General features: G+C 36.1%; 1 protein-coding gene across 1 annotated transcript in view; it reads left to right on the plus strand.

Moving 5' to 3' along the window:
- Window positions 1-20,949, plus strand: part of itpkb (inositol-trisphosphate 3-kinase B) — a 30,413-nt gene extending 9,464 nt beyond the window's left edge. The window contains exons 3-8 of the mRNA XM_081378070.1: window positions 12,088-12,187; window positions 12,362-12,575; window positions 14,157-14,361; window positions 17,675-17,776; window positions 19,207-19,278; window positions 19,870-20,949. Of these exons, the coding sequence (XP_081234196.1) occupies window positions 12,088-12,187; window positions 12,362-12,575; window positions 14,157-14,361; window positions 17,675-17,776; window positions 19,207-19,278; window positions 19,870-20,082 (906 nt within the window). The 3' untranslated portion in view covers window positions 20,083-20,949. The remainder of the gene's footprint in view (window positions 1-12,087; window positions 12,188-12,361; window positions 12,576-14,156; window positions 14,362-17,674; window positions 17,777-19,206; window positions 19,279-19,869) is intronic.
- The last annotated feature ends 2,692 nt before the right edge of the window (window positions 20,950-23,641 follow it).

The raw sequence follows: 23,641 nt of genomic DNA on the forward strand, positions 1-23,641 counted from the left end.
AAAATAGTATTTTTTTTCATAATAATAAACTTAAACTTCTATAACATTTTTTAGCTTCACTTTTTTTTTCTCACTTTAGCAATAATCTAAAGTGTGTTCTTTAAAAATATACTAAACTAAAGTCTGTGCTCCAAAGCATTCAAGATCCTCGACAGTTTAAGTTGGAAATTTAATTTTCCGGTCAATGCTCAAAAAGTGGTTAACAGGTAATAAATGGATCATAACTATTACATAAATATAATTTAGTACCATAAAATCCCCTAAAAATACAAAATATTAAATAAAAATAAAAATGTATTGTACATTCATTTAATTAATTTAATATGGATTCATTATTTACAAAATTCCACATTCTGCTCAATGTTGTCCTTCAAACAATGTGCTAAGTGATTGTATCTATGTAGGCTATGTACAATTAAACACTTTGTGCAAAAACAGGGTTACAATTTAAACCAATTGCTTACATTTGAAAGCAGAAATTAATTTACTAAATGATAATAAAGAAAAATAAAAGCATAGAGTAAATGTTAACAATAGTCCACAATAGTCCTTTTACTGCCCTCATAAAAATACAGTTTTTTTAAAGTGCTTAGTATAACACATTCATTAATATTTTCATTATTATTATTTATTTTATCAATTACTTGTTGCAGCCCTAATTGTTTTTCATTTACATAACCGCTGTATTTCTACCTTTCCATATGCGCCACCTATAGGCGGATCTTTTGTGACGTCATTGTTTATGTTTGCCGCGTTGCATCACGGGAATCGTGTGGCAGGAAACACCGCTAGATACCTGTAATTTGACTGTTTTGCACGTTTGGAGGAGGATTTAGAGAAGAGGATGGTTCACTCTTGCTGTGTGGTCGATTGTACGGCTCGTTGGGGGCCTGATAAAAAGTTTTTTCGAATTTCCTCCGAAAAGGATCGCGAAAAACGAAAGAAATGGTTGCGTGCAATTAGGCGATTGAACCTGGACGCTCCGAAGCCTGGATTCCTAACGTTACTGATCGAGTTTGTGAGGCTCATTTTGTTCATGGTAGGCCTACGTCTTAGTGATGTATTTATAGAAGATTGAATAAAATAAAAAATAATAAATAAAACTGAGTCAAATCAACCGAGTCATATGTTTTCGCGTTCTGATTCAGGTGTCCCAAACCGCGATCCACAGCACCCAGACTACCGTATTTTCCGCACTATAAGCAGAGGCGCACCTTCAATGAATGGCCTATTTTATAACTGTTTTCATATACAGGGCGCACCGGATTATAAAGCGCATAGAATAGAAGATACTGCAGTCAAATGTTTGACTGGGTTTGCGTTATGCAATGGTCACCAACCTTTTCAAGCTTATAAGATCACATCCAAGTCCAAATGTAAACCAAGATCTTCCACTTGCAAAAAAAAAAAATGAAAAAAAAACAAGTGGCTGAGCTGTAAAACCTTGTTTATACTCGACGCGTCCGCATGAGCGCGAAGGTAATAAAAAAAACTAATATCCGTCTGCTCGGGCAGATTCGGCTTAACAGCGCGCGCGCCCCCGCAGATGCACGACTTTGAGCCGAATCTGCCCGAGCAGACGGATATTAGTACATCTCATCATCACCCAGTTTGCGCGTCTAAATCAGTTGTATGGTCTGGTGTTCAGTCTAAAACAAAACAGTTGCGTCAAGTATAAATGCCTCGACTGTTTGGGGAGTTGCACGCACAGTCAGCGGAGATCTCATATGGGCTTTGAATAACTTCGATTTTGTCACCAATACAAATTTTGAGCTTCTCTCCAAACCTCCTCCGGTCTTCAGATGTTAAAGTGCTTATATATTGTGGATTTTGCCCGCTAACTCTCTTGAAAGTGCTCGTCGCGTCTTTACAGCCCGCAATACTGTTTGATTTGTTGCCACACAACCACTCGCGCATGCGTACAAAGATGTCAACAAAGATCCTCCTATTGTCAGAGAGTGAATTTGTATTTTCTTTTAGCCCATCTGCGATTTTTGTTCAGACCAATTGGAAAATCGGACCAAATGTTTACGCAGCATATGTGTTATACATTTTAAAGCCTAGTTAATGGAAAAGAAGCTAATGTGCATTTGGATAAAATGGCACCACCACCTACAATTATTCACAATTTTGAAGTGCCCTCACTAACAATACTGATCATTAACCCAATATATACCACATTAATGAATACTGGCATATGCACCAATAGATCATATATCAATAGGAGTGAGAATGTGCAGTAAAAAAGTAAATAGATTGACTTTTTTTAATGTTGTTTTGTGTAATATCTTCTACATGGTGGTACCAACTAGTGGGACCAAACGGAACTTAAAAAATAATAGTTTCTAACAGGTTTCACAAATTCTTTTTTTTACCCTGTCCCAATCCTCCATTTGTCAAACTAACAGGTAGTCCCGCCCCCAAACTCACGCCACTGGTTGAGCCAGAAGCTGAGATGTTAGAACAATAAAACAAAGACAGGACAAAGTGTTTTAAGTGCACTTTTTTTAAAGCCAAAAATACTAAATATGTTGTCTGAATAAAGTTTAAATGTTCAGCAGCAACCAGATATAGACTGACAAAACAAGCTCTGAGTGTTTGTTCAGTCTTAGCGTGGCTTTGCTCTGAACTCGTACACTCCTGCAGCGCAGTGCGAGCCAACCCAACACAAACAGTTTTTGTGTGAGGTTGATTCTATCGCCCCAACTGTGAGCATACAAGTGCTGTAGCATGATACACTGGAGGATCTGAAGGCTACGAGCAATGGAAAATGTAACACCCCTGTGGTTGACGGTTGCCTGGCGACCAGCTGACGTCAAGGCATGCCTGGTTCAAACAGCTGGGGTTCTTTGCTGCAGCAGTGCTGCTGGAGGGAGCCGTTTCAAATGCAACAGACAGGAAGTGCACCGGCCTTTTTTTTTTTTTTGCGCTGGCCACTTTTTTAAAATAGTAGGCTTCACTTGTATACACCGTAGAACACTATATGGGGAAACCACCCTTCTACTACTAATGTGTGGTTGTTTACACTTAATATGGAAGGAAAAAGCTCTAGTTTTTCTTTTATGGAGTTAAATATTTATTTATTTATTTTTTTTAAAGCTAGCTTAACATTTACTTCTACTAATTTTGCAAACAGAAAAAGAGACAGAATGAGATGAGGCATTCTTAGCACAGCTGGCTGAGATAAGGAATGTTATTGTGACTGCCTTTCTGAGAAACAGATGTGTGTAATGGTTTACTCCTGGAAATGAGCAGTGAGCTACTTCTTTGATGCCCCCTGCACTTCTCTAGACTCTCTTGAAGTGGTGACTTTGATGCACAGGCGTAACCCAGGCCTGCAACTCCCTTCCCCTTGTTAAAACCTGCGTGCCTTTCCTTATTGCACGGCTCGGTGGAATGCTTGCTTCCAATTGGTCAGTCATGGCATTTTGCGTCACTGAACTGAATAACTGACCGCTTACTTAAACTGTGTTTACACTGCAAGTCTTAATGCACAGATCTTATCTTTTTGACCATTACCGATTTTTTGTCTGTTTACATTCACTTTAGACACTTTACATTAAACCTCGCCCAAAATGATTCTGTTGATCTCTTTACTATGCCAATTAAGACGCTTCCTATTTAATAAGCTCCCTATGTAAGCAGTAGACTGCTCACTATGTTTCTGGGCAGAGCTATTAATTATGTCATGTACATTTTCTCTTGCATAGCAGACCCACCCCTACTCCATTATACGTCATCTTCAAACAAGGAAATATGTAAAGAAGAGGGTGTATTTTATTTCAATGAATCCCACAAGGAGCAAATAATACAAATTTCTACTTGGCGTCTTATAGCAGCTTTACACCTTTGTGTACATAGGGTGCAGTAAAACGGCAGTTTAATGGGAGGTCTCACTTCTGTGAAAGAACTCTCCTGTCATTGATGAGAAAAGACCGGTTTCAGGACAAGCAGGAACAGCTATGACATACTTTGAAAGGGCGGGAGTGTCAAGGAACATGACGGTTTCGTTCTCAACTGTCAAAGAGGAATTCATGATAAATAACACTATCTGACAAGTGTTGAGCTGTATATCCTAATATCCTCTAAGAGTATTAACGAGTCTAGCTGTACCCAATTTCTGGACCCATTTTTTCATGCATGTTTTTCTGAACAGACATGGTCTGCTGGAATTTAGACATGTACCTGACTTGCCAATGGAAACTTGTAGCTCAGGATTTTCAAGATATGGATGCATATCCTAAATGTCTTACCTTTTCCTAAGAAATCATTACGCTTAAGCATGTCACATCATTTCAAGTGCCATTTAGGTGACATTTGACACTCAAAAATGAATGAACAATAATTACAAATACATACCTGAAGATGTCTAGCCTAAAGCAAAACAACCATCCTCATGTCTTTGCCAGGCTTGTAAATGAAACTATTGAAAATGAAAATGGAAAAACTATTGTACAGTTCAATTAAGTTCAAATGAGCTAATAACTTGATAATGATACAACTCTTTAACATCATGTCACAACTTAAGTTCATTCTATTTAAACATGTACATGATCTAATGTAGACTATTCTTCCACTATAAAGTAGACTGTACTTCCATTTTACATTGTATAATTTTTGGTGACCAACCACATCTGCTGATATTTGGATAACCGGAGCGAGTCGAGATTTAATTTCACAAATGCACAAAAAGAATAATAGATATATACTTAGAAAAAAAATAATATATATATATATAAAAAAGCATTATGTCTTTCTGAGAAACATTAGCATATAAAAGTATGCTTGTACGTATCCGTGGTCAATGTAGCCAGCCTTACCACAAACTATGACATGTTTTCTCTGTATATATTCATATATATACATATACATATACATATACATATATATATATATATATATATATATATATATATATATATATATATATATATATATATATTAGGGCTGTCAAAAGATTAATCGCGATTAATCGCATCCAAAATAAAAGTTTGTGTTTACATAATATATGTGTGTGTACTGTGTATAATTAAATTTGTATATATAAATACACACACATGCTTGTATATATTTAAGAAAAATGTGTAATTTATATATAAAAAAATATATTTATATATAATATAAATTACATATAAATATATACAGTATATGTATGCAAATATTTCTTAAATATATACATGCATGTGTGTGTATTTATATATACAAAATAATTATACACAGTACACACACATATATTATGTATATATTATGTAAACACAAACTTTTATTTTGGATGCGATTAATCGCGATTAATCTTTTGACAGCCCTAATATATATATATATATATATATATATATATATATATATACAGAAAACATGTCATAGCATGTGGTAAGGCTGGCTACATTGACCACAGATGGATTTAGGTGCTTAAGGGGAATGGTGGCTGTGAGGCCTCCAGAAAATAACACCCAGTCTTTGGCTATGTTGCTGAGTATTGCTTGTAGATGTGGAAAATACTGTCTCAGAGCCCTATGCACTTTCCTGTCTCGCAGAGAGGTTCCTCTCGAGGGGTTAAAAGCCACTTCCTCCCTCAGTGCTCAGTGGAAACTTTAACAACACCCGTGAGGTCAAGGAGATGCTGTTAAGAGCGGCATCCCTTTCCTTGTGCTCGATATAGCTCACCCTGGCCTTATCAGAACAATGGCACGACCCAGCGCCACGGAGTGTTCCCCTCGCGATACGGCGCTCCTGCTTCCGCTGCCCAAATTAACAAAACCCTGAGCCATTGATAGTGGCTCTATACAATAGCAAAGGGAGAAGAGTTTGAGATGGGAGGGAGGGCTAAATGAGCGGTTGCTTTTACGTCCTCTACGGGACAGTTTATTTTTCTGGTATTCCAGAAAGGCAAGACTGCAAAACTCTTAAGTCTTGTTATTAGGCTCACTTTGAGATTACGCAGTATTATGTCTCCTTCGTTCAGAGGCTTTGCTTTGATTGTTATTGCGGGTTGATGTTTACAGAGCAACAATCTGTGGTCTTCGGTAAAATAAGCATGACTTGATAGTCTTCAAGTGGTGCAGTGCATGCAAACATCTACTTGAACTCATTGGCGCTTGGTGTTTCCCAGGGTGCATTGCCGTCGGAAACTTTTGTGGTTTTGAGATGATGTTGCACTTATCATCAGAGTGGAGGTCGCTTACCTTTAGTTCTCCTTTTGACCCTGTTGTGCGTGCAATCAAATACTATTAAAGATGTCAGTTTTCACCACACAAACTTAAAAGAGTTTTGTCTTTTAACACATTTTCAATATTCTGTTTTTTTTACACGCTTATGATAAAATGAGCAAAGCAATCCAGGGAATGAACCGCAATACATTCAGAATGTAAAATTGATTGCCCGATTCATGCAGCAAATACATTCCATTGGAAAGAAATCTTGTAATGAGTAATGCTCTAAAGAAAGTGTGATTATAAGCACACCTGAATTTTTAACCTCATTTTTTTTCCTCATCTTTTCATTACATCTGGAGTTGATTTTAAAATTCTTACTAAAACAAAAAAAGAACAGTTCACCCAAAAAGGATTATTCTGCCATCATACTCATCCTCAGGACGTTTTTTCTTCCCTGGAATAAAAAAAGATTTAAAGAACCATAAAAAGCACCATCAAAATATTATAAAAGTATATTCCAATTCCTCTGAAGCTGTATGATAGTACTGTATGATAGCTTTGTGTGAAACCAGAAGTCCTGAGAATCCATGTAAGAAGCAGCAGTGTCCAATTTAACCTCATAAAAAAAAATAAAAAAAAATCCTTTCCTATAATTCTCCCTTATCGGGCTTATGCTACTCTGAACAATGCCTGAACTTTGTATTTTGAGCACTTCTTGAGTTAACTTAGTCCGAAATTGTAAGTCGCTTTGGACAAAAGCGTCTGCTAAATGTAAATGTTATTCACTTCTACACTGTAAAACCTGATGAGTTAGTTCAACTCAAACCGTTTGAGGAAACCGACTGCCTTAAATCATTTAAGTTTATTAAAAATATTTGATTTGTGTCCAAGTAACTCAATAACTTATTGTTAAGATAACTTGGGTAAATAAAGTTAATAGTACTAATTCCATTCAGTTAATATAACTTAAATCTATGAAGTAAAGTATTTGAAGATAACATATGGACCACATTTATGATACTTTCATGATGCTTGCCATGCTTTTGCATCCTTTTTGATGTTCAAAGATTTCAGTTATCATTCATTGTAATTGCATGGAAAAGGGTTGCCAAAGGGATCAGAAAAGGACAGATTTTTTTTGTTTTTGGGTGAACTAACCCTTTAAGTATTTCTCCAACCACAAACTAAGCCATGCAAATGTGTTTCTGCATGCAAATATCAGACCCTGCAAGCTACCCTGTCTAGAGAGGCTTGTTTACCAGATTCGTAAATTCGTATTTTGCATCAAACCTTAGCACGATTCAGGATTTCAAAACAAATTTACCTCCTAAAATTTAGCTCCTAAAATACATTGTGATTGATGTAATCTCTTATGTACGATGAAATCTTAAGCCTAAAAATGAAAATTGTCATCATTCACTCACCCGGGTTGTTCCACCGTAGATTGAAAGTTCTACAATTTTAAAATGACACAGAGGTGAGTTATAACAATGTTTGGGGGAACTATTCCTTTAAAATTATGATTAGATTTCTGTAATTTCTTGTAAAAATCTGTACTGAAAATCTTTGAAAATCTTTCTCATCATCGGTCTGCAATACTCATTCATCATCCCGTTTCGGGAAAAGGAAGTCAGTTTCTCACAAATCACATTGGTGATGTCAAAACAAGGTGCTGACCTCATCTCAGTCTGAAAACACTGGTAACACTGTCCTTTAGTTATTTAAAGATATTATAAACATTCAGATGGCTGACCCTCTTGACTAACACACCACAGACCCATTATCGACACCTACGCATGAAACCCATTTAGTCACATTAAAAGAGCAAAAGTAGTATCAAGTTCATTTTACTCAAAACATAGACTAAAAATAATTAAACTGCCACCTTTTTTTAAGAGCTAAAACTTTTTAAAAATTGTTACAGTGCAGATGCGACAGAGCAATGCATTTTGTTTTCGAGGGTTTCAGATATAATCTTTGAACCAAAATCACGGGCAGGTGTTATATAGTATAAGCTGTTTCTCATGTTATCCCAAACTCTTAGAATTACAGGTGAGTTTAAAGAACACTGAACATTTGCATTGCTCGTGGCCTTCGCAGGCATGCCATAGAGTTTTAATGTGGTCTCTTCACATTGAGCTTGGCCTGCCAGCATATTTGCATGGGCCATTTGTGCTTTTGAATGCTTTGTATGGAAACAAATGAGAAATCCACATTACCCTGCACTTTCCTTCACTCAAATTCCAGCTTACGTTGTGATTGCACGCAGCACACTAGTGTATGATTTTACCGATTTTTACCATGTCATCTTTCATCACGCACATCTGGGATTTGATCGTCCCCGTGCTGGTTTTTTGTGCTACGTCAATCATCTCGGTGCTCAAAGCGTTACAGGTAATAGATTCTGGTTTGCTTCAATTTCTCTGTAGTTGGACTGTAAAATCACATTCTGGCCCTTTGAGTGTTCAGTTATTAAATATTTTTGACTATGCTTTCATCTATGAATAAGAGTGCAGTATAGCTCAGTTTAACAATTTTTTGCATATTTTCCCCAAAAATCACAGCAGAAAATGCTTTAAAAACTCTGCTATTGGCTTAAAGCCACATGAGATTTAGGTGTTTTTACAACCGTAAATCTCACAATTTTTCATGGAAGCAAATAAGCTGTGAAAGTCTGTGTGTCAGACACATTTAGAAGTCTTTATGATCTAGAGCTTGTTTTACACAGTGGGCATTTTGACATGACTGTTGCTCTCTAATTAACTCTACAACTCCCATCTCTTCCTGCGAGTTTTCCATTTGTTTTGTTTTCCCACATCCTGAATATTTACCTCACTATAGAAATTTCTCTCAGATCCACTTTGTCTTTCCACTGAACTTTAATTTGTGTAGTCATCAGGAGGTACACTAGGACCCTGTGGTCTTCAGATCTTAATGTCTGGCAAACACTACCTGTCCTTCAATCCTTGGGTTTTTAAGTGCTTTCTGCAGTGGCCCAAACCACAGCACACCATCAGCATCTGTTTCATGTCAAATGCTTAAATATTAACCAGAACCTCTGCGTACTGTAGCTATATTGTTTTATTTAACAGATCAGACCTCTCTCTTCAGTCACAGTAATCTTAGCTAATCTGCTGAAAAAAAAACTGTTAAGTAATTTTCATAAATCACTTGGTGGATTTGTATTATTTTTTTAAACAATAAAATAGTAAATAATGATAACATTTTTGAAAAATATTTAAGGTGTCCTTTTTAAGTATGTTATCTGAATGCAAAACTTTGCGACGGAATTAAATAAACCAATGATTTTGCTGATGTCAGAATACTGAAAACAAACTGCTAAATGACAGAATTGTGCTCATTTTTTTTATTAAATGTTTACTTAAACCTAAAAGTAGAAAATACTAAAACATTTAATATTGTATAAAAAAAAATTATTATAAAAATACAAATTAAAAGGAACCTAAATAATAAATAATAAAACCTCACCTGCAATATTCTTTATTTCGGCTGCATTAACCACATGCATATTCTCTACATTCATATCCATATGGATAAAAAAAGGAAAAAAATAATAACATGACATCTGCAATATTCTTTATAGCTGCTACATCTATGACATGCATATCCTCTAGATCCATATCTATTCCACTGTTGCACAATGTTGCTTCTAGTCAGCAGACACATTTAAGCAAATTGTTAAAAAAAAGTTTTTTTTTTCACTATATATTTTTTTTAAATAATAATATTAACAATAATTATTGTAATAATACAAAGTTTAAAATGTTTATAACTAAGCACTGTATTCAGATACGGCATGTGAATTTTTGTTTTCGCTTTTTGGACATTTATGAAATGGCTCATCAACCTTCACACACTTATAGCTACAATCTTATTAACATCAGCCCTCTACTTTCTCAAGCAACGATGGCGACCCCTGGATCACTGAGTTTCCACAATTGTCTCCAGGGGTGAGGATAGGGGACATGGCTGTCCCCTACACACAAAGCAAACCAGCCCTTACAGCTCCCGACCCCTCTCTAACAGCATCTTAAGGGCGGGAGGAACGGTCTTCCTCCACTGGAGCAGAACAGGACAACCTTCATGTGACAGATAAAACTCTTGCTGCTCTCAGATGATGGTTCATACCTTTTATGGGCCTCTCTCTAGACTAAATTAAATCAGACCTTTTCGGCATACAGGGAGAAATTCTTCATTTACTCACCCTCATGTTGTATCAAACTGGCATTCTCATATGTTATCAACTGTATGTACATGTGTCAAGCTCCAAAATGACAAAAAAACACCCTAAAACTGTAAAAGTGTTCTCATGAAGCCATGTGATATTTTTTGCATGTGGAACAGATTAAAATGTATTCACTAAAAATCTTGACATCCACTCTAGTTCTCCTTTGCATGACAGAAGAATTGACATCCAGTCTGTGAACAAATCATTTAACATTCATTTAGCTAAATCTTTTCAATGAATCATTTGAATCGCTTCATAAATGGATCTGAATGATTTTATTAAAAAGACTGATTCAGTTCTCAAGTTCACAGCAGTTATTTACTAGAGGAGGATTTCCAGTAAAAAAAAAAAAGGCTTACATTTTTGTCACACAGCTATCACTTGGCTTCAGAAGACCTAAAATATAATGCAGAAGTCATATGGAGTCAAAGATAAGTGTTTTGTGTGTGTCATTTTAGAGCTCTATATATTCACTTTCATAATATGAGAATTTCACATTCTGTGTCACAAAGGATTGAAACCACATGTAGCTGAATTAATAAATAATAACAGAATTTTATTCCTTTAATGATGTAATAGCAAGGAAGAAAAAGCTGTCACAGCTGTCAACTGATAAATCACTGTAATTTAATTCTGATTTTAATGCATTTTAAAACCCTTGATTGATAGTAAGCGTTTTTTCATGGTCGAATCTGTTGACAGCTTGCCCTTTTTTAATGCATGACAAAGCGCCTCTCAACATATTTTGAATTCACTCTGTGGCTTGTGTTTGTTGGCCAGACAGGTTCTCTAGATTGGGAAGGGGGCTGATTTGTGGTCATAGCATGTCTAGCATTGAAGTGCTCTTCCTGGGAGAGCTGGCTCAAAATGTGCTTGGGGGGAGAGAGGTTTCCCTGGTCACCCGAGGAAACCCCTAATCTATCACTGAGAGCAGAATGAAGAATGTGTTTACCATGCCAACATGGAGAGTTAAAGAGTTCTCACTCAAGGACATTTAGTGAAGTGGAATAACAGTGTAATGGCTCAACAGAGCAGCTTTTCTCGAACTAGAAAACAGAGTTTTCTGCAGGGAGCGAGTAAGTCCAAATAGTGCAAGAACATTTTGAGATGGTTCCAGGTGAAATGGTTCACCTTGGCAGGAAAGCAAACCTGGAAAAATAAATGCAACTGCACATATTCGGCATTTGTTTATGTGCGATATCTGATTTTATGTTTGTATATAAATTTACGATGCTGTGTAAACAATGATATCAGCACTGACCACTGTAGGAGTGCCAGCAAACGTATGTAAATACATGCAAAAGACCTGTTTGTTTATTTTCCCGCATGTTGTGCAAGTCTGGGTTTTGTTGTAGGAAAATGAACCCCACCTGCCAAATGTCATTATATAAGTAATTACTTGTTCAAAATAACATGGGCAAGATATATATATATTATATAGTAATATTTGATATATTATTACAAGTTAACAAATGTAATTTATTCCTGTGATGGCAACTCTGAATTTTCTTGATTTTTTTTTATATATCATTCTAATTTAGTGTTATATCATCACTGTTTTAGTTTTATAACAAAGTTAGAAGTTGAAATAGTCTTTTCTTCCCTATTGCGAGGTATATCCGAGCCAATTTTGATTTCATGACTTTAAATGGGGACTCATCTTGTTCTCTTTTTGTCATTGAACAGCATAAATCATGGAAGAAGATCAAGAACATGGTGCACTGGTCACCATTTGTTATGTCCTTCAAGAAGAAGTACCCTTGGATCCAGCTGGCTGGCCATGCAGGTAGGCCTAAAAAAGGAGCCATAGATGTTGCATAAGTTTTCATGAATCTAAGCCATACATTCAAAACAGTGCATAGTAAATTGCTTTATATTTGAAAGAATCCTCGCTACATATCCCTTGTGGTAATGCTGAGAATGCAATGCACTGCCATTTGTCTCTCTCTGCTCTCCTTAGGCAATTTCAAAGCTGGAGCTAACGGCCGCATCCTGAAGAAACACTGTGAGTGTGAGCAGCAATGTCTCGATAGGCTAATGAGAGACGTGCTAAAGCCCTACGTTCCTGCCTACCATGGAGATGTAGAGAAGGATGGAGAGAGGTACAATCAGATGGAGGACTTGCTGGCAGACTTTGACCTACCCTGTGTCATGGACTGCAAGATGGGCGTCAGGTCAGTTACTGAGATTTGACCACTTTGCTGCTACACTGCCTCACCTAACCTTTTACTTCACAAAAATCTATCTACAACCCTCGAAAAGATCAATAACACCCTATTAACCACCTAGAGACCACCTAAATCTGACTCAGAATAACCTAGCAACAATATAGCACTCTACATTATATAATACTCCACAAAACCAGTACACCTACCTTTTAGCACCCACACAGAATACCTCATTAACCTCATAGCAACAACCACAACACCTTGACAACTGTCCAGCAACACCTTAGCAACCATTCAGTAATGCTCTTTGACTGTATATAACCTTGAAACTTAACTTACTTTTAAGTTCTAGTTTAGATACAGTATATTGTATTAGAACTAAAACTAATATAAACCGTTTTCATTAATTGAAATAAAGCTGAAATAAAATAAAATACTATTAAAATATTATGAATATAATGAGTTAGAGGAGATATATAAAAAAAGACCTAACCTAAATTTAACTTAAAAAACTTTAAGAGAAATGATGCGTTGGCAACTAACAAAAATAAATGAAGTAATACAAATTAATTAAAGCTAAATAGAAATATAAAAAACTAATAAACATGACAAAAGCACAAAATTATTAAAACAAACTAAAAATGTATAAAACTAAGTTAAAAAAGTAAACTGAACATTGAAAATATGAATACTATAATAGTATAAGAATAAATACTATAATAGTTTATGAATAATACTTTACTATCTAGAATGTTTTACAAGTTCTTCTATCCTGAAGAACTTGAAAATAGTTTCTTGTCTCTTGTGTATAATATAAGAAATAGAGAGAGAGAGCAAGAAAGAAAGAAATTCATCAATAAATCACTAACTAAAATAAAGTACGGCAAAAATTCCCCTCCCTGCAAAAACGGAATCTTCATCTTTTCTTATCTTCCACTTATGCAACAGCATGTCCACTGCTGAAAATCTTGTATGTTATTTTAAAATTAATAGTTCCATTGACCCATTATTTGTACAGATGTTATACATTCCAAGCACCAGAGAACTTGAACAAGGACCTCACTCCCTAGAGATTTCGCAGCAGATCAGCTCTGTCATCTAATCTGGTGAAAGATAGCGGTGCATGTTTGCGGCTGGTGCAGGGAGACCATGAAACGCATCGTCCATCGCTCATCACTTTTTTCCCTACTCTCACATTTCAACTTTCTCATCTTTGTTGTTCCCGGGACTGTTCTGATTGCTGTTGCAAGCCTGACCGAAACACGGCAGCAGCCATGGACAAATATAGAGATAACCAGATGGTCAGGATATTAACAGAATCCTTACTGGCCTGGCCAAACAAAACAATGTGATGCTTTCAGATTCACACACATTCAGTGCGCTTCTCAGTTTCTAAGGGAGTGTTTTCCAAGAAAAGTCAAGTTGGAGAATAAATATTTATTTAGTTATCATGCCATTAGCTAATAAGACTAACTACACTTTAGTTGGCACTACAAATTTCAACAGAATATGATTGATGATGCAACACAAGCAACAAGTTAAATGACAGAAACTGAGCCAGTGGGTCATTTTTCTCCCCTCTTGCAGGACGTATCTGGAAGAGGAGTTGACGAAAGCCAGGAAGAAGCCTAGCTTGAGATCTGACATGTACCAGAAGATGATCGAGGTGGATCCCGATGCCCCCACGGCAAAGGAGCAAGAACAGAAAGCGGTCACTAAGCCTCGCTATATGCAGTGGAGGGAAACCATCAGCTCCACCGCCACGCTAGGCTTCCGTATCGAGGGCATCAAGGTGAGACGTTCGCTCACAGAGGCTTTAAAGACATGTTTTCATCATTACACTCGTCTCAACTGAAAGGTCGAAATAAAGTTGAAATAAAGTGGGAAACTGTATATTCGTGCAATGTGCGCATGTCAAAAAATATATTCTAATTTGAAGCTTGTGACATATAAATGCGCACATAGTGTTTACCACGTGTGCCAAATATTGTCTTATTCATTTTAAGTACTTGAGTTAACAGGAATATTCCAGGTTCAAAACAAGTTGAGTACAATTGATAGCATATGTGGCAAAATAGGCTACTTATTAAAAAAAAATCTTCAAAAAGCAAAGATCTGGGTTATAGTGAGGCAATTGCAATGGAAGTAAATAAATCCAATTAATAAACGTTAAAATACTCACTGTTTTAAAAGTATAGCCACGAGACATAATATGCTAATATGTTAAATTACTATGTTAACATGATATCATAATCCCAAAAATGACTGCAAAACTTATGATTTAAACAGCTCAAATAATACACAAGCTTCCACACATGAATTTATATTTCTTACTAACCTTTTCTATGAAATGTTATATTAAGTTTTAGTTCATTGTCATGACAACAAAACATTATAATCCCTAAAATTACTGTAAAATACACAAGAATGACTGTAATACAAGTTCTTTTATTAAATGATAAGCTTTCCAGTTCTGCTTTTAAATTCTTCATAAATTGGCCTCATTTATTTGCATAGTAAGTGCCGCACTGTACCCTTGATTTTTGCTTTTTTTAAAGAAAAATAGGGACGAGACGAAATAATTGAGAATGAACATTATGCCACAACAATGCTGTTCATTGAGCTTAACTTTAATCATGAGTTGACAAAAGGGATCTTGGAAGCACAGTGATGTTTTATCTGAGAAATCACGGTACCGTTTTAATTAGATCCTGAACCTCACACTCAGGTGAGGGGGCAGGATTGGCCTTTTTCAAGAGGTTGATTGTGACTGAATGTTTCTGTCACACACACAGCCTGTTTGTGGCACGTTCTCTTTGAGCTCAACATCAGTCAGTGACAGGCTACTGCTCTCACAACATGATTTCAGTTCTGTAATTCCGGCCCAGATACACCGCGCTAATAATGTAAATACACCCTCATGGAAAATGTCAAAAAGACTTAATACAAGTTTAAAAACATTCAGCTAATTAAGCCAAACCAGGCGGCCGTGATTCCATTAAGACAAGCAAGAGGAGATTAGAAAGCTTATGTTCGGTCTCTGTCATGATTTTCCAAAATAAATCTTCGTTAATGAGAGCTCTGCAGATGTCCTGCATGAATAGGGAAGTATAGGTTCTCATTTGGCACTTTCCGTTAGCTCAAAGGGCAGGTTCTCCCCCTCTTTTGCTATTTTTGTGGATGGGGGATGCCCTGGGCTGCTCTATATCAAGTATTTTCTGAATAACAGGTAGACGATATGACCAAAATCTTATATCACGAATCATGATTTAAGTAATGTTATTTCAATTATATATATATATATATATATATATCTCGATAAAGTTATTTTTATTGCTTTAAATTAGGATTTTATTATTTAATTTTTTTTATACTATTGAAATTTCATATTACTATCCAAAAAAATAGTAATAATAGCCTAAGTAAAAAACAAAAACAAAAAAACTCTCAAGCTTACAGAAGACAACCGTCAGTGATAAAATAAGAACAAAGAAACTAATTTCAAGCAATAGGACAGCAAACTTCAATAGAACAAAGACACAAATCAAATAGACCTAACTGAGGGGTGTGGTCCTGGTCAAGACAATCTCCTGAACTCCAAACTGAATGTCAGAATGGGAAAGAAAGGTGATTTAAGCCATTTTGAGCGTGAAACTTCAAGCTCTAGAAATACTGTAATAAATACTAATTGCATAAATTCTTATTTGATTAACATCGATGACATTAGGCTGCTGTCACTTTAAGACCGAAAGCACAGATCCAATACAGTTACACATGCGTTTTCTTTCTCAACTGTTTACATTCACTTAACATAAACGACTGTTCACGAGTAACTTGCAAAGATGTAAGTATGTGTATTTAACTGTTCAAGCCTAATTATGTGGCAAAAGCACTCAGTTCTAGCCTGGGTTTCCCCATGCTGCCTTGCGCGCAGCACGATTTTATTCACGCTGCTAGGCAGCCTGGACACCATGGACCAGAATTTCCCCTCAAAAAGGGAACCAATCGCAGAACGGGGAGGGAGCAGCAAGACGATGACAACGTCTATGCGACACACCGAAGCAGTTTGTTTATATCTATGGATCCAACATGGCAGCAGACGCGAAGTTACCTTTTCGATGCAGCACAAACGGCAATAGTCGCTGAACGCTATCGTGTACACATAAATCTCTGACCCATCGTCTTCTTCTTCCTCGTCGAATTTCTGTCACTCTACATACATCATCTGGTATAGTTCAAATGATTGGCTATGAGCTACGTACAGGCGCATTTGATAGACATTCGTAGCGCCCAATAAACGGCTCTGGGCATTCGTAAACCACGCCTCAAATACGAGAAAATGAACATGTGGTTCCCAGACCTGTCTCAATGAGAAGAGGTCTGACGTTAGCCAGGCTAACTCAATTCAGTCCTCACACACTGAATGAGCAGCGGATTCATGTGTGCGCGTCACTCAGACTGACCAAACAGTCTCTCAGAGAGGGTGCGCATATAGCGAAATCAGTTCTCTTACGCTGCTTATTGCGCTTCAATGGTTTAAAATCACTTTTTTAAAGTGCAATGCTTAAACGCATTTAAACGATAATCTTTTGTTACCATGCAGAACAGCTACGTCACATGAGCATAACCGTGACAGAGACAATGGTCCAAAATCTCTAGCGGTTGACAAATTTCTTACAGTTAATCGTGTCTACGGGTATATGTCCCACACTTAAGGCAGACTGTTGAGCTTCCTGTTGTTGTGATTACTGTCTTAACTTAGAAGCACATTAATTTGTCCACACCCTGATGTAGAAACAGCAGAGTTTATATATAATACATTATGTTTTAAAATATATTCAAATAGAAAACAGATATTTTAAATTGTCATAATATTGAACTATATTACTGTTTTTTTGTTTGTATTTTTAATCATACATAGCATAAGAGACTTCTTTTAAAAACATAAAAGATCTTACCGATCCTAAACTTTAGAACGGCAGTGTTTACATATATATATATATATATATATATTTTATATATATATATATTTTATATATATATATATATATATATATATATATATATATACATACAGTATACCTTTTTTTTTTTTCCTTCTACAGAATGAGGACGGAACAGTAAACAGGGACTTTAAAAAGACCAAAACGCGAGAACAAGTGACTGAGGCCTTCCAAGACTTCGTCAAAGGAAACGAGAACATCCTGGTAAGTCTGCGCTCATGTGTTTACGTGCTCTAGGGCCTTCTGACGATTTCAAAGTCTCCTGAGGCACAAGGAGGGGAAGTGAGTGACAGGTGGAGCCAAACTCTCTCATTTACCCCCCAGGGTGGTTTGTGAACCTAAGGGTTTCCTTTGTGTGGTGCAGTCCCTTCAGAGTTATAGATTGAAACCAGCGAAAGCTCACCGACTGTCAGGGAAAACCACTCTTTAAGATGCACACAAAATTGATTATTATACAGAGAAATACACACATGCAAATTCACAGCGCTTTGCATAATGCAATTGTTGACACACGACTGTGTATTCTTGTGACATTAAAGTACTGTAAATGCAATCTTACTGTTTTTAAATATTAATAGGATGTTTGCAACTTGAACAAAGAAATGACATTACATGGGAGGATTTCCATGTTGTAACAGGGGTGTTTCCTTAAAGTTAAGCCTTAGACAAACAGTTCCAAAGAACTTGTCCTATTTATTTAACCCAGTGTTTGTCCACAGTGTGTCCTGAAGCTTGATGTGCATCCCTATTCACTTACATGCTCTGTGATTCATCTGATAAATGTGCTTTAGATTTGCCAGATAAACTTGCTTTTATTTCCACAATTAACATCCTCTGATTTAAATGCTGAATTAATGCAATTATTTTGGCATGAATTAGAGCAGAGTGTGGTGGTAGTACTGTATGATCTGATTATCGGACACTAATAATTCCTGATAATAAGTCTTGACTCATATGGTTTAAATCTCTGTTTAGCATCCAAATATATACTTGAAATCGGGGATGTAACTTAATTCAACCTTAAAAATGTTTTGTTTTTCTATTTATTGCGCATATATATATATATATATAGAATCAGAGCTTCAGAATAAGGTTAATTTATGAATTAACACTAGTCAATGCATAAGGTATCATAAACTAAATGAACAACATTTTATTGCAATTTATCAATCTATGATCATGTCAATTTATAAATAAAATATTGCACTTTGATAATTAATGTCTGTTACATATATTAAATAATGTTCATTTTAGCAATTTTAAATATTAAAAGTGTATTAGGATGTGTAGAAATTAACAATATTAATAAATGCAAGAAAAGTTTTTTTTTTTAATACTTCACTATAGCAATTAACTAAAGCTAACATAATAGAACATTATTGTAGAGGTGCCACATTTAAATAACTCTTCAAAAAAGGTTCAAATGAATCTTGATATTGTCTTCAATTCATATTCAAGTTATTTTACAAAATGAACTATACCTGATTTAAAGAAAAAAGCTTATTTTCTCATTACATTATAGCTTTTTTTATCACATGCATCCAATAATATTCTGAAAAAGTATTTGTGACACTACATTTGTGGGTATTTTTTATGGTTTTATTGTTACTTACACTTTATCTCTTTTCCCATAGCATTCCTATCTGAACCGTCTGAAAGAGATCAGGGACACTTTGGAAATTTCATCGTTTTTCAAAACGCACGAGGTAAACAGTCACTCTTTTGTTTATCATCTCAAGACACATTAGTTACACTCACGACCATGGTGGAATTAATAAATGCAACCTTTTACGCACCCATGTGATAAGAGCATGTGAAAATGTATAATACACAATAGCATCTATGCAAAGACCAGCTCTGAAGTAATTATCTGTTTACACTGGATGCTTGAAGCCAGAAGAGCTGCTTGGTTGTATGCAAAGCATCACACAACCTCTTTTAATCAACTTTAAAGACAAATACACTAGATAAACTTCATGCATTGCCAGTGTCAGAACTTTATTGTAATACAAGGAGGTAGAACAGGCTATGCAAACACAGAGCCGTGCTTATTCACATTAATAGATAACAAAAACAAACTGTCTGGTGGAAAACAGGGCACAGTTATGCACAACTATCTGTTTAATAAGTGAGCGCATGTTTGCTGCACAAATATGATGGAAACAGGATCTTTGTGTCTGTTGTGTCAAGTTTCCCGATTGAATTTGTGATGAAACATTTAAAGATGCGACACCCTTCTGACATTTAACGCATTTCCGTGTTGTGCACGCGTAACTCTTCCCCTCTCTCGTGCTCAGGTGATCGGCAGTTCTCTATTATTCGTCCATGACAAACGGGAGCAGGCAAAAGTGTGGATGATAGACTTTGGGAAGACCACACCATTGCCGGAGGGGCAGGAGCTGTGCCACAGGGCCACCTGGGTGGAGGGTAACAGGGAAGACGGCTACCTCTACGGCCTAGACCACCTCATAGACATTATTTCCCATATGCTAGCTCCTAAAGCCCGCTAGAGTAAGAGGATTCGATCTTCTCGCCCGCACTACAGTTCAAGACCTCGCTGGGTTCCCCCTAAAGCTATCCTAACCGATCGCCCCCGTCTCACCAAAAAAGAAAACTGTAAAACTTAAAACAGAAAACCAGTGGCCTTTAAACGAGTGTGTATGTTTGTAAACTTGTAGATGCTGTACATATAGTGTAAATGCCAGTGTTTTAGTTCAGAACATGTGTGAATAGGATCTTTGCAGCTAGCGCTTTAACAAACGGGTGAATCTTAAAGCCACACTCCCTTTATGTGCGTTCTTTTCAACATGCTTGTGTTACGGAAAAGTGTAAAGCACCTGCAGCTGTTTTACTCGTGATCGTCTTAAAATTTTGTTTTTAGATGCTGCAAAAAAATGTTACGATTTTTTTTTTTATTCTCACCTATAGGCACCATTTCTTATTTGAAACAAAAAAATAAATGTTATATATATAATGGGAAAGCCTAACAATCAGTTTAACAACAAGATGTTTATTGAGATATATTTATATTTTTAGGATTCTAACAATATTCTTTTTTTTTTTTACCCTGTTAAGATAATGTTAATGTACTGTTAAATATGTCATTTATACTGAGTGCCTATAGTAGAACAAATTCATTTATCCAATTTGGTGGATGGTCTTATTCTCTGCTCTTTTATACTCAATTCTTCATATTGACATTCCTTAAATTCAGTCTATGTTTTTGTGCCCAAGTAGGGCTGGGTATCGATACAGATTTTACAATTCTTGATTACAATTAACAAGCTCTCAATTCAATCCGATGTATTTGGGGATGCATTTCAGTTAAAGTTTTTGACTTGAGTCATTCGTTTTGGGAAGGAGGCTACGTTCCCGCTAAAAAAAAAAAAAAAAAAAAAATTCTGCTCCTGCTCACAAATCTTACGTTTTGCATCCCATTAGTCCCATTCCAGTAATATTCTGTCCCTCTCCGGTGTCATAGGCTATTTTTCCCCCAATACCCACACACACATATAACGCCTCAGACCTCAACTTGTTGCATTTGTCAGCATTTTGCACAGTAGACAAATAACATTCTGTACCTTCAAACATAAACTAAATTTGAGTAACTTGTATTTTATTTTTATATATGTTTTCCTGTAGTCCCACAAGTCAGGTCCCATGGGAATTCAGACATCTAAATCACTCTATACTGGTCGCACTATGTTGAAAGACCTGACTCTTAAGAATATTTTTGTGATTCACCCACTGGACACATTTCTGCATGCAACCCCAGACTTTTTTTTTTTTTTTTTTTGACGTCTTTGTATTGCATCACATTCAAAACAGATTGCGAATTTTCAAATATTGCTAACTATGATATTAAAAATATGATTTTTGTTTTAGTGCTGTGTCACTGAAGATTGAGTTGATTTCATTTTAGCTGAACACAGTGCCATCTGTAGGATGGGAAGCGCGGTACAAATACTTTATCACGCCGCCACTAAACAAACGGGATATTAAGAATCCACATCAGAATTATTCAAATGAAGATCATGATTAATTGGAAAATCTATATTTCTACCCAGCCCTATCCACAAGTGCCCAAAATAATTGAGTGTCAAAGTTTTTCTCAGGAAGTGGCTCCAGTTCAAGGAGATTATTAATCTGTCAACACCGGTTTGTGGTATGTTTTCAAGTTCCCTGTTAACACACAGTCTGCACTGCTTTTTGTATTTAACAATCAGTAAAGGCTGCAAACAGCAAGGGAGTCACTATAAGAGCTTTTGTAAGAGCTACAATGTATTTTCTTATTAATACAGACTGTGATCTTAATCTACACATCTGTTGACCAAAAATGTCAAGCATTCCATGCAAGTTCAAACATTGCAGATTGTCACAAGAGCCTTAAGAAATGTTGTTCTTCCTTTGAAAAGTGCCTGAGGGCGCCGCTCGATGCAGTGCCTCTGAATGCTGATTCACCACTCTCTGAGCGCATCATGTTTGAGAGAGGTGATTGTTGTTTTGCATGACTATTTGCCATGCAAATGAACCATCCCTGCATACCGCCAAACAATGAGATAATGCTCAAAGCAAAATATCGTTGGAGATAAAAACTAATTTGTTGGTCAGTATGGAAACCACGTGCTGACACCAGCATAAACGCAATCAGTGATTATTCGTTGTTTATTTAGCCCGGGGCGAGGAACACCTAGGGCAGACCTACAGGTCGGGACGTCAACGCCACGCACTCCAGTCACACAGTAAAGGCAGATGGGTTATTGAGAAGCCTCGAACCAAATGTCACCACACTGTTTTTTTTTTTTTTACCCGTCATATATTTTGCTGTTGTTAAATAAATGACCTTTTACGAATGCAAAAAGGAACAGAGCGGACAAAAGGTCTCAAATCCCTGTCCTAAAGCCACAGTTCCCTAAACACGCTTAAAATACATAGGAAAAATGAAATAGGTCAAATCATAGCTGCTGTAAGTGATTTTTTTAATAGGCCTACAATACCTGACAGTCAGATATCACTGAAATAGGTGTTCGAAAAAAAGAATATATATATATATATATATATATATATATATATATATATATATATATATATATATATATATACATATATACACATATACACACACACACACACACACACACACACACACATCACTCTCAGAAAAAAAGGTACAAAAGCTGTCACTGTGGCAGTACCTTTTCAAAAGGTACACCTTTGTACCTAAAAAGTGCATTTAAGTCCCTCAAAGGTACATATTGGTACCAAACGTGTACATATTAGTACCTAAATGGTACATATTAGAACCCTTTTGAAGGGTACTGTCCCAGTGACAGCTTTTGTACCTTTTTTTTCTGAGAGTATACTTAAATACCCTAAAACATAAATAATAATATAATAAAGCAATGCTAGGAAAAATATTTTTTAATACACGGCTTTTAAAACGCAGTCAGGAAACATTTTTCATTCTTCAAACACCATCATAATGGTGCAGTTATGGCACTAAACTGAAAATAACCTGAAAAATGAAAGAAAAAGGTGACTTGTTTGGAAACTAAAATTATTTTTGCACTTGATTTGATGGCATAAAAAACACTTACAGCAGCTTTAATCAGATCTATTCACCCCAAATTGCATTTTTTTTTCTGTACTAAATCTTAAATTAAAGCCAGATGTGCTTTCTCCCCACACAAGCTAAAACATGGAAGTAGGGCTTCCCCTGCTGTTGATGGTGCTGTATTACAGAGAACAAACAAAACTGACCAAGTCTTTCTTCTTGCCCTTCACGTTTTACATTTTATGCCATATTTGTGAGGTCAAAAATTGTGGGAATTTCTAGTGGTGTCATACGCATACTCATATTTATATTTTATGTTTTGTTACATTTTGCACAAGAACACTAAATGTAGCTGCATTGTTTTTTTGTTTTTTCTTGTTTGTTTGGCTTCCCATATCTTGGTGACGTAGTGGTTCACTGTAATATAAGCTAAGCTTTACATTGCTGTGTAAAAACAAATGTGCAAATGTCTTCAGAGTGTGCTCTGTCTCTTCAAGAAAATAAATCTCTGAAAC

This window comes from Scardinius erythrophthalmus (assembly GCF_964197995.2).
Source record: "Scardinius erythrophthalmus genome assembly, chromosome: 11".
In the NCBI taxonomy this organism is placed as follows: Eukaryota; Metazoa; Chordata; class Actinopteri; order Cypriniformes; family Leuciscidae; genus Scardinius; species Scardinius erythrophthalmus.